The 12,380-nt window shown below is 55.0% G+C and overlaps 1 protein-coding gene across 1 annotated transcript; it reads right to left on the reverse strand.

Annotated features, from left to right (window-relative positions):
• Positions 1-5,828: 5,828 nt before the first annotated feature.
• Positions 5,829-12,126, reverse strand: LOC105807452. The gene is made up of 2 exons (XM_012640831.1): positions 12,066-12,126; positions 5,829-6,321 (listed from the first exon to the last, which is right to left on the reverse strand). Exons 1-2 carry the CDS (start codon positions 12,072-12,074, stop codon positions 5,992-5,994), a joined length of 339 nt encoding a protein of 112 aa, XP_012496285.1. The 5' UTR covers positions 12,075-12,126; the 3' UTR covers positions 5,829-5,991.
• Positions 12,127-12,380: the final 254 nt, after the last annotated feature.

The raw sequence follows: 12,380 nt of genomic DNA on the forward strand, positions 1-12,380 counted from the left end.
CCCCCTTTACAGCTCAGGACACATATAAACAACCGGAAGCAGAACCCTGGACACCTAGGGAGGGACCTCACTCCATGACCAAGGAGCTCCAGATGGAATGAGCCGAACTGCTTCCTCAGGACTGGGCAGAGGCAGGCTCTGCCTTACGTGGGCATCTGCCAAATAAAACCAGGGGGTGGAGAAAGGTCATGTGCTCTGGTCCAGGTCTGCCTTCTCCAATCTGGTCTTTTCCCCCAGGAACGGATCTCATCCTTACTGTCATAAAAACCAGCCAGGCGTGGGGCACACACCTGTGGTCCCAGCTCTTCAGGAGGCTGAGGAGGGAGGATCGCTTAAGCCCAAGAGCTCAAGTCCAGTCTAGGCAACACAGTGAACACAGAAAAGTATGTAAATAATTGAAACCACTGTGGTCTCTCCCCTTTCCAGCTCTGCTACTCCTTTTGCCCGGCACCCAAGCAAGTGGATCCAAAGGGACCCCAGCTAAGGCTGCTCCTTAGGTGGCCAGAGAGCAAGACGGAGACCAGGCTAACATTAACACTGCTGTCCCTGTCTCTTACCATGTGCGTGATGCCTATACATGGGCAGGAAGTGACCAAAATGCCAACAGGGCTCATCTCTGAGTCATGCAATCACAAGTGATTTTTTAAAATGTTTGCTTTTTAAAAATTAACTGTATTTTGAAATGTTTCATAATGAACACATGTTGCTCACATAATCGAAGGGCATAGTTATTTTTGAAAAAGAAACCAAATAGGACTGTTTTACCTCTACCTAACGTGGTTGATTGGGGTACCTGGGGGTGGGGAGCTGGGACCTTTGGGCTTTGCTCAGGTTCCCCAGAGCATGTTGGGGGGGCGGGGGAAGGCTCCCTCGTGAACTTGCCTGGGGCCCAGCTGGAATCCGTGTCCTTGCAGAGGCCTCTCGGGCCAAGATTTGGAAATGAAGAGGTGGAGGAGGAGGAGGCAGATCTATATCTGTCCATCTCTACCTGTTTAAATCCTTCTTACTCTTCCTGAGCACAAACGCCACCTCCTCTGTAAAGCCTTCCCAGATCTCTGCAGAATCCATCCTTCCCCCTCAGCACACTGATATTGCGCTTATGTGTTGATGGCTAATTTTAGGTGCCGACTTGGCTGGATTAAGAGATACCCAGATAGCTGGTAGAGCATTATTTCTGGGTGCATCTGTGAGGGTGTTTCCAGAAGAGATTGGCATTGAATTAGTAGACTGAGTAAGGATACCTGCCCTCACCCACTGTGGGCAGGCACCACCCAATTGGCTGAGGCCAAGACAGAACAAAGAGGCAGCGGAAAAGTGAATTCATTCTCTCTCTCTCTGGGAGCTGGGACATCTTCTTCTCCTGCCCTTGGACATCAGAACTCCAGGTTCTCTACCTTTGGACTCTAGGACTCGCACAAGCAAGCATCCCCCACCAATACCTCCCACCAGGCTGTCAGGTGTCAGTCTGATTACATCATCAGCTTCCCTGGTTCTGAGACCTTTGGACTTGGACCGAGCCACACTACCAGCTCCCCCAGTTCTCCAGCCTGCAGACAGCATATTGTGGGACTTCTCGGCTTCCATGATCACGTGAGTCAATTACCCTGACAAATCCCCTCTCGTACCTCTCTATCTGCATACATCCTATTGATTCTGTCTCTCTGGAGAACCCTGACAAATACATATGCTCTATTAGCGTTCCATGCTGCATAACAAATTACCACAGAGTCCGCAGTTTTAAAACTACACACATTTATTATCTTGCAATTTCTCTGGGACAGAAGTCCAGGCACAGCTTAGCTGATCCGCTGCCCAAGGCCTCACAAGGCTGCAATTGGGGTGTCAGCTGGGCTGCATTTTCATCTGGAGGCTCAACTGGGGAAGAATCCACTTCAACTCATTCAGGTTGTTGGCAGAATTCATTTCCTTGGGACTATATGACCGAGGGGCCTGGCTTTTGCTAGCTACTGTCTGGAGGCCACTCTCAGGTCCTAGAAGCTGCCCACAGTTCCTTCCTCACCATGGCTGCTGATTTCATCAAGACAGTGAGGAGAGTCTCTCCAGTCCGCTAAAATGGAGTCTTATATAATATAACATAGTTAAAAGAGCAACATCCCATCACCTTAGCTATATTGTGTGGGTTAGAAGCAAGTCACGGGTCTCACCGACACTCAAAGGGAGGGGATGATACAAAGGCAGGAAGAGGCCCCAAGAGGCTGACCCCATAACCTGGATCACCAGGCTTCACTGCCCTCTGGCATCAGGCTGGGTTCATCCTCTGAGAAGCTGGAGGAGGACTGGAGGGTGGAAAGAGAGAAGAGCGGGGGTGTTTGTTCCCCTCGCTCTCTGCTGGCTGACAGTTTGGGCAGTGGGTATTGTCTTCTCCCTCCAGCCACGGCTCCCACCGTAGCTCTCAGGGCTCCTGCTACACCGGCTCCCTCCCTGGCTCTGCGGGTATAAGGGCCTCCCTCTGTTGCTACTCCCATCCCCTTCACTATGCCACCTCTCTGTTAATAGTCCCCTCACCAAACTCTCTTCAATTTCCTTTTTGAAAGTGATGTTTGACTGACAGGGGCCTGAGTGCGATGAAATATTATCACATGAGTGAATGCAGGCATGCACAATTAAAGAAAGCCGAAATACGGTGGAACTATGATTACATATCTACTGTGTTCAAGGCACCATGCTAAGCTTGTTGAATAGGCACACAAGTCCTGTGGGATGGGTATTAATATTTCTAGTGGAACAAGAGGAATTTGGGGCAGAAAACTGAAATCGCCTGCTCAGGCTCACAAAACTTTTAGTGGTGGTACCAGAGTTTTTCCACCTCATCATCATGCTTTTAGCCTAAGCTTTCGAATCTCTACAGAAGGGCTGGATGGACCCAGAGTGACCCCACCAGCCTTGATCCAATGCCATCTCCCTCCACCCTCCTGTGTGGCCCTCTGCCTGATAGCTCCATTGACAGAGAGCTCTCTGCCCAAGAGGGTGGTAGGGTCCCCACCCCTTGTCTCCAGCTCAGGGTGGGAATGGACTCCCCCGGGATGGGGATGTCAAGTCAGGGAGGACGGGGATCTATACCAAGGCCTCAGGGAAGAGGCAGGCATAAGGTATACATGAGGGCTATGGAAGGCTGGAGCGCACGGATCACACAGCGGACAGGGCGAGAGAGGGCATGTGGCTTCCCCTGGCCGTACTGTCTGCAGGAACCCCTCCTGGGACAGATGTCATGCCAGAGAAGGAGCATCCACCTGGCCAAATGGGCCAAGGAGACGGAGTGGGTGGGGCAGGCGCAGAGGGCAGAAGCCCCAGGCCTGACTAATCCCCCTCCAAGGCAGCCTGCCGCCCACCCTCTGCTCCACAGAAACACAACAGGACACAGGGTCATTTGCCTCCTGGGATTATCTCACTCAAATCAAGGCGGGACTTCAGCCAGCTTCCCCTAAGCTTCCTGAGGGCTTCCGCGGAGGCCGCTCTACCAAGGTGAACCTCAAGGGGGCGCCCATTCCCCAGGCGAGGGGAGGCGACGTCTGCCCGGGAGTGAGGACTCCCGACGGGGACCCTGCGCCTCCGCGACACAGGCTGTGCCGTCTGGGAGGGCAGGGATGGTTTCTGTCCATATCTGCATGCTGAGGCCCCAGCCCACGCTGTCGGGTGACTAGATAAGACTTCTGGTTAGACGTAGACTGGAGCCCGGTGCAAACACAAACCTATTCCTGCCGTAGAACTCTGGAGGCTTAGGAAGTGGGTGCACCAGGTACCCTGAGGGCTGGGATGCAGGACATGTGGGGCAGAAAACAGAACTAGTCAAAGTTTGTCCAAGGAACCATGAACCAGCTCCAACCAAGGATTCTTCCCACAATGGTGAAATATCCAGTGAGCTGGGCCTCAGCATAGATTTGTCTGCCAAAACCATTGTAGGCTCCGAGCTGATGAAACAAATCACGTTAAAATGATGGTGAGAAGAGCTACAGTCCCTTAAAGATGGTGAAATAAGGCCGGGCGCGGTGGCTCACGCCTGTAATCCTAGCTCTCTGGGAGGCCAAGGCGGGCGGATTGTTTGAGCTCAGGAGTTGGAAACCAGCCTGAGCAAGAGCGAGACCCCGTCTCTACTAAAAATACAAAGAAATTAATCAGACAACTAAAAATATATAGAAAAAATTAGCTGGGCATGGTGGCGCATGCCTGTAGTCCCAGCTACTCGGGAGGCTGAGGCAGTGTAGGATCGCTTGAGCCCAGGAGTTTGAGGTTGCTGTGAGCTAGGCTGACGCCACGGCACTCACTGTAGCCCAGGGAAAAGAGTGAGACTCTGTCTCAAAAAAAAAAAAAAAAAAATGGTGAAATAATTCTTAAAATCATGGTTATTTCAAAAGTTTTGCTACCTACTGCTTGGAAATATCCAGTTACCTGGGCCTAAACATAGATTTGTCTGCCAGAACCGTATTCCATTCCAAGCTGATGATGCCTCTGCAACGTAGCAGACAGGCATCTCTGGGCGTCTGTCCCCTCCTGACCCAGGCTGAAGGTTATTCTGGAGATTTGGACCAGACAGGCCCTTGTCTCTAGGCACAGCAGGAAGAGAGAGGCCATCCCACAAGTGCAGGGTCAAAAAAGATCAGCATATGGGGAGTGAGATGCCCCCCACCCCAGCTCCTTCCCACGCTGGGCTCCGGCGACCAGGCAGGAGCGACCCGGTACAGACAGATGCCAAGACGCCTGGCACAAGGCAAGGGTCACCAGGTGTTTGAGGAAAGCCTCTAACCTGAAAGGGAGCTGCAACAAACGAACAGAAAAAGTGGATTCTGTGCTCTTAAGGCAGCCTCGAGGAGTCTGTCCTCCTTCCTCTCCACCTACCGTCTTCTTTTCAGAGCAGGGCATGCAGGACAGCCTGGCCACTGCCACTGGCTGCTTGTCTGGGTCCCCAGACATCCTGTCCCTCCTTCTCACACCAGCCCTAACCTCTCACGAGCAAGAAGTATGCCCCACTGAATACACCACCATACCCAGAGTGAGATGTAGTCCTAGGAACGGAACCAGCCGGATTCACGCAGGGGTCTGAATGATTAACAGCCGGCTCTCTGGAAAAAAGAAACTCCAACTGTTAGGCATTTGTTGAATGCCGTTGTATAAATCCTTCCACCCCCGATGATTTCAAGTGACCCACACGCAGTCACTGACTGTGGAGTTGGGAAGACATGGGCACGGTCAGCTCTCACAGGCCAGTATGAGCTGGCTCCGGCACACCACTGGAGTCACCCCTGGGTGGCAGTGACCAGGGACCCACTCAGGCCACTGCTATGAGTCAAGTGCCCTCTGCCCCCACCCCACCCCCTTCCATGACCCATGACCCATGAGGCTAACTAGCCTCGGGGTTAGCTTTTCTGGACCAGAGCAGAATCCATCCCCCACCAACAAACTCCAAGACAGAAGAGGCAGTTTTATGTAAAACGGGGCTGGGAGGGGACTCCTTAGACACTGTGTCCATTCCCTGCATTTCTTCCCATGCTGTGGCAGCTGCTCCAACCTGGGGTGAGATGACCACGCAAGGGTGCAGGGCTTGTGGGCAGCTGACGCATCTCTTTCCTGTCTGCGGAGGGATCCAAGCCTGGACCGTGGGGAGGCTGCGGCCACATGGGCTTTGCTCGGGACTGGGGCTCTGGAGGGAGTTTGGGGTTACTCTTGGGATGAGGGAACGGAGAGTTAAAGCCTTCTGAGTCTTCAGGCACCTCTGGACATAACCATGCTATACTACACCCCCTGGGCCTCAGTTTACATACCCCCAGCCACCCATTCACATGCCAGGGAAAGAGAGGACAAACTTTAATTGCTGCCGAGAAGAGAGACCTCCCTTTGCCATTGTCAACAGGGGGCATGGCACAGCTCTCTCAGCCCGAGTACAGGTCACTCCTCCTGGAGTGAGCAGCCCTCCCCTCTGCGACCCGGGTTCACAGCACTGAGGGTGCAGGTCGGGGGATTCCGGCTGGCATGGGCCTAGGAGCGCCACAAGATCAGGTTGGCAGAAGGCACATCAAAGCGCTTGCGGGTGTGGTCAGTGTCCCGGCGGTACAGGTAGCCACAGGTAGGCTTCTGCAAGGTATAGAAGGGGTTCAGGGAGTTTGAATATTGGGAGGTGTAGAAATTGAACCTGAGCCTGTCCGGGTTCTGCCCCCGAGGGTCCACCACGACCGGCACATAGGCTGCCGCCAGAGACTGCTCACGGTCCTGCTTCCACGTCCGGGCCAGGGGTGGGTGCAGAGACTTCACTTTGTTGCATGATGGTATCTTTGGCCCATGGCTGGGTACGAAGGGTTTCTGTGAGTCCTGAGAGAAGGGAAAGAAGGTTGGAGCATCAGACACCTGACGTCAACTGCTTGAGCCAGGGGCAGGAGCGAAGAGAAGGGAACGATTCTCAGAAACCCCCACAGCCACCCTGGAGTGCCACACTGCTGCCCATGGAGCCGGGGACCTACAGAGAAGGGGAGAGCCTTCAAGGTCGCCTGAGCTGGGCCTTGCCACTGCAGACCTCTGCCAGCTCTCAGAGGCTGGAGCCCACGGATCATCCTCAATCTTCCCCACACTCAATCTGCCCGTCAGTGTCCTCCTCTCCCTCCTCCGCCGCAGCTCAGCCTTCACGCTGCCTCGCCTGCAGGGCCCCTCCGGCTTCCCAGAACACCTCCCTGCCCAGGCTCCTGCTCTTTCCCCCGTGCTTCATGCTCACACCAGAATGAGTCCTCTCGTGCTAATGGCCGGCGTGTTTGGCCCTCCTGCTCAAGGCATCCTTTGCTCTCGACTGCCTAGAAAGTGAAGCCCCACGCCCCTCGCCTGGAATGAGCGACTTCTCAGGCTGTGGCTTCAGCTCCCCAGGTTCGCATCACTCTGCCCGCCCTGTGCCCGTGCCATGCTGCTCCGTCTCTATTCCCGGTCACTCGTCCCGCTCGCAGGGCCCGTGCCTTTGCCCGGGCTGTCCCTGGCCTGGCACGCCCTCCCTGCCGTTCACCAGGGAAAGCCTGTCTTTCCCGTTAGACTATGAGCTCCTTGAAGACAGTGGTCTCATACCCTTACCCTTGACATAACAGCCTCCAAATCCTATTTCCTCCTTTATTCCAGACCAAGGCATTTAGAGAGTGCTCAATAAATGTTGGTTCAATCGAACTGAATTCTAGTAAGGGGTAGCTCACCTTGCAGCCGACCCACGCATTCCATTTTAGAACACCTTTCATTGTTAGCAAGTGCGGCCAACGCCCACCTCCCCCTTACCACACTCTTGGCCGGTCATGCGCTGAGGTCTGTCCCCTCTCTACAAGTCCCCCATTGCCACACTTATCTCATTGCACTGACGTATATTTATTCCTCTGCCACTCTCCTTCTCGACTGTCCTGTGACCAAACTGTCTTGTTGACCTTCAAACCCACACACCATCTCCCAGGTACTGGCTGTCTGAGGACCTTCCTAGCCACGGGAGTGCCACGCCAAGGATGAAGGCGACCGTCCTCCTTGCGCATGTGTTGGGCTGGCTCTATTCTGCTCCCCTAGGCCTCAACGTCAAGGGAACCCGTTTCCTCTCTGCCTGGGCACTGTGAGAGAAGCCCTCGCTGCAGAGCTGGAAGTTGAGCCCCTGCCCTCTTACGAGGGAGGTCCCAGGGGCTTGAGTCACAATGTAGCTCCTTTGCATCACATTCCCCAACTCTTTGCCCAGTCCAGACTTGCCAGGGCTCCCCCCTCCAGGACAGTCTTTGCCCCTGTGGGCTCCTACCCAGGTATTTATGTGCCCTCAGTTCTGCATTTCAAAATTCTCCCTGGTCTTCCAAGCCCAGCAGCTCTCTTGACACTCTCCAGAAACCTCTGTAGCCTCCCGCTGTCCCCGCTGCATCTCGTCCTCTCCTGTGCCTTCTGGACTCCTCTTAGGGTGTGGTCCCTTGCCAGGAGGCACTATGGTGAGTCAAGCACGCTAATATTTTTTTTTTGAGACAGAGTCTCACTGTGTTGCCCAGGCTAGAGTGCTGTGGCGTCATCCTAGCTCACAGTAATCTCAAACTCCTGGGCTCAAGCGATCCTTCTGCCTCAGCCTCCCGAGTAGCTGGGATTACAGGCATGCGCCACCATGCCCGGCTAATTTTTTCTATGTATTTTTAGTTGTCCAATTAATTTCTTTCTATTTTTAGTAGAGACGGGGTCTCGCTCTTGCTCAGGCTGGTCTCGAACTCCTGAGCTCAAACAATCTGCCCGCCTCGGCCTCCCAGAGAGCTAGGATTACAGGCGTGAGCCACCGTGCCCAGCCAAGCAAGCTAATATTGAAGAAGTGATCACTCTGAGAATCATACGAGTGCACTGGGACTGCCCCCTTCAGTTCTGTGCCTGGGTGCTCGGGTCGTCTCATGCCAGCCCTTTGCATAAGTCCCAACAGGCTGGAAGTGGCTCCCAGCAGTCAGGACCGAGTCCCATTCATCTCTGTGTCCCCAGTGCTGGCACACAGCCATGCTGGACACACAGCTTCTCCTGGGCACCGGAGATTGCAGGCAGAGGGGCAGGCGCCAGCAATGAACTGTGCTGGTGCGAATCCACGATCGTTTTCCACCACCATTTGTGCGCACTACACCAAACCCTGTAAGTGCATTATTTCTTCTAATCCTCACATTAACCTTTGAGGAAGGTACTGTTATCAGCCCCATGTATAACTGAGAAAAACTGAAGCAAAGAGCTTAGTCACATGTTGAGGGTCACGTGGCTGATAAGGGGCAAGGCTGGGCTTTGAACCGGGGTCTGCCCACACCCTGTACTCCATGTTGTGTCTCGTGCCCACTGCACCGTGGGAACAGAGCCTGCCAGGGGCCTGTTCATCTTCGGTTTACTTCTGCCCTCATTCTGTCAACCTGCTGAGCTCCTGCCCGGAGTGCTGGTGGCAGGCGATCAGCCAAGGCTGCCCTGCACAGCCCCGGCCTACTGCGGGGCGAGGCAGCCGGATTCCCCAGCTCAGCAAGAGCACTGCGGGGCTTCGATTACTGGATTTCGGTTCTGGGTCCTCGGACGCCGCATGGGACAACACACTGGAAAGTGTGAGGTTTGCTCTGTGAATTACCAACTCCTAGCAGAGCTGAGGACACGACATGAGGGCTTCATTCATTCGCTCACAGCCATTCCTGAGCACCCCTTGTATGCCAGGCTCTAGGTGTAAGGGTGACAAAGACTCGACAAACACGAACACAAGAGGGTCCCAGTGGGGCGCCGCTGACTCTGGGAGGACGATCTTTGCTGGGGGGTCATCCCGTGCCTTGTAGGATTGCAGCACTGGCCTCCACCCATGAGATGCCAGTAGCACCCCTCCCAGCTGCGACACCCAAAAAGGTCTCCAGGCATTGCCACGTGTCCCTGAGGGTAGTAAAAATCACTGCCACAGAGTCCATGGCAATCTTTTTATCTTCGGTGTTGGGAATGGCAGCCTGGCCCACAGAAGTTTCCCTTTCTTGGGCTGCAAGAAATGGCTTGTGTTTCTTCACGTTAAGGGCGATTCTAAGGATGTGGGGTCTGGTCCTCCAGACACCGCAGAAGAGCTCACCCTGTGGCCCTGAAGATGAGGGAACTGCAGAGGCCCCAGCCCCCCCCTGCCCCTGCTTCCCTGCCCCCCTTCAGTCTCAGGCCGCATCAGCCCCTTGGCCACCTGGACCCTTCTTTACCTTGGGCCCAGGGGGCTAGTGCCAGGAGCGACAGAGGCAGGTGCTTTCAGAATGGCAGGGGAACTGACTGAAGACCCCACAGACAGAAGGGTGACACTCTTTGCTGACAGGGTTGAGCATAGACCAAGCCACTCAGCTCTGCAAAAGCTCCTAAGAGCTGTTTGAGAAGCTACCCTCATTTTTCAGACAAAGAAACTGAGTCTCAGAGGCATCTGAGCATTTGTCTGAGTTCACACAGTTTGTGAGAACCTGTGTAAGAACCTTGCAGAAGTCCCACAACTGCTTAGTGCAGGAACCAGGATTCAAACTCGCCCCTCCCTCTCTGCCCTAGGCCAAGCCCTGGCTTGGGCCCACCTGCCCTGGGTCTGCCCGCTGGCCGTGCCCAAGACACCGCTGCTGTTATGACAGACAGGTCCTGGGGTGGGGGCCCAGGGCCCAGCACATCCAGGATGAGGCCCTCACAGAAACTGGGGCAGAGGGACAGGCCGCGGGAGGAGGTGCAAGAGCCGGAAAGGAAGGAGGAAAAGAAAAAGAGGAGGAGGAAGAGGGAGCCCAGGCAGCCCCAGCCTTGCCCTGCCCTTCCGGGGGGCCAGGCTCCCAGTGACTAAGCTCCGAGGGCTGAGAACACCCCATGCCCTCCCCAGGGCCCAGCACAGCCAGCTCTGGAGGGAGGGTGGGGCCTGGCTGCATACTTTCCAGGTTAACATCTGGTTTCATTTAACCATCTCCTGCCCTCGCAGTGCACTGTGTGTGCGCACGCGTGCATGTGTGTGTGACTTTAGATCAGTGATTCTCGGCTGGGGGGTGATTTCCTGCCCCCAGAAGACATTTGGCAATGTTTGGAAACATTTTTGGTTGTCACGCAGAGTAGGGTGGTTGCTACTGGCATCTACAATGGACAGGACAGCCCCCACAACAAAGAATTCATCAGAACACAGTGTCAAAGGCACCAAGGTTGAGAAACCTTGGTTAGAGGCTGGAGGAAGATGCCGCATCGCCCTTACCTGGTTCCCTCACTTACTCCTCCACAGCACAGGAGCAAAGAAGCTTATGGGGCAGGTAAGGGTCTCATCAGCCCCTCCCCTCCCTTCAGAATCCCACTACCCTATTTTCGTTTGGGTTTTAAGCTAAAGCCAAAAGAAGAAATCTGGATAGAACTATTCCTCTGCCATCCCCATCCCTGCAGGCAGGCCCTGCCAAGACCTTTTAGATACCACGTACATTAGTGTGTGTGTGTCCCTTGTGCCAGAGTTAGAATGGGGAAGAGGGTGACCCCAGAGGAGCGGGGTTTTCTGAGTAGGGCAAGAAGATCTCATTCGAGACACTACTACAGGTCTTCCAGGAAAGCAGGCTGTCCTCTCAAATCCTCCAGGCCCACAGGAACATGGCCTTGCCTAGCCCACGCCCGCAATTCCACCCTTACGCCTGCTGCTCGATGGAAGGCCTTATGCCCTGTCGAAATGCAAATAGCACTGGGGCGAGGCCGCTGGTGAGGGCTCCGGGGGCCTGGTGTGCTGTGGAATGTGCCTGGCCTTTGGAGTTTGAAGGTCTGAGCTGGGGTCCGGGCCCCGCCCTTACAGGTCAGGTGACCTTGGGCAAGTTGCTGAACCTCTTTGAGCTTCAGTTGCCTCATCTGCAAAATGGGCATAATGAGGCTGTCTACCTCACTAGCCTGCTGTGGGGGCGTGATGGGTGGCGGGCCGGAAAGGGGAACCCCAAAAAGCAACCGCAGCCAGCCTCCCCCAGAAGTTCCTCCGAGGCAAAAGTTTAGGAAAGCATTTGCCCCAGGGGGGCTCAAGGGCTCTGCAAGGGATGGGTGGGGAGGCTGAGAGTGGGCCCAGCCTCCTGGGGGCCAGGTAGCATGGGGCCTGGAGCCAGCTACCTGGGTTCAAATTCCAGCTGCCCCACTCACCAGCTGCCTGCTCTTTGGGTAAAGTATAATGCTCCTACCTCGATTTTCCCCAGGATAAACGGGAGCAACAGCAGGATCTGTCTCACAGGGTTGCTGTGAGGATTTAATGGGCCACTCCGTGTAAAGTGCCTGGACCTCTTAGGCACTTAGATAAACTTTAGCCATTATTACGACTTATCACAAGTTTGCTGGGAGATGGGGTCATGCAAACCCGATAGTCAGGAGACATGTTGGGGAAGTGGAGGAGCGAAGGCACCGGAGGAGCTGGATGGTGTCCCGCTCCCTCCCTGCCTCTCCCTGGGAGACAGCAGAGGTCCCAGTAGGGAATAACACTCAGGCAGTGGCACCAACCCCTCAGCCTCTGCACGAGGGCCCAGCTCCCAGCAGCGCGGGCGGGTCTGGCTAGGGCCTTCGGGTGCCTTCCTGCCATTCAGGCGTCTTGTACCTCGGGTGCCCTGCTCCAGCCTGTGATGTCATCCCACCTTGCACATCCTTGACCAGGGCCCTCCTTGGTGGTGAGCTGGAACTTCTGCAGGTCAGGAGCTCCAAGGGCTCTCAGGGGCTCTTGGGAGGCTGCTTGGAATGCCAGGGTGAGGAGAACTTGTATGGGGCCCCGGGCATTGTGACACCTCTTGACAACACAATTCCTTCTGTCTTCCCAAGGAGACGTGGGGTCAGCACGCAGGGCTGAAGTTTCAGGCTTAGAGGGTCTTCTTTTAACCTTGACATTGGCCCGCTCTGCTTTTCCCACAAACCCCTAGAACCCACAAACCGTGGGCAGTGGGGGGAGTGGAGAG

The sequence above is a fragment of the Propithecus coquereli genome, unplaced genomic scaffold (assembly GCF_000956105.1).
Source record: "Propithecus coquereli isolate 6110/MARCELLA unplaced genomic scaffold, Pcoq_1.0 Scaffold158, whole genome shotgun sequence".
In the NCBI taxonomy this organism is placed as follows: Eukaryota; Metazoa; Chordata; class Mammalia; order Primates; family Indriidae; genus Propithecus; species Propithecus coquereli.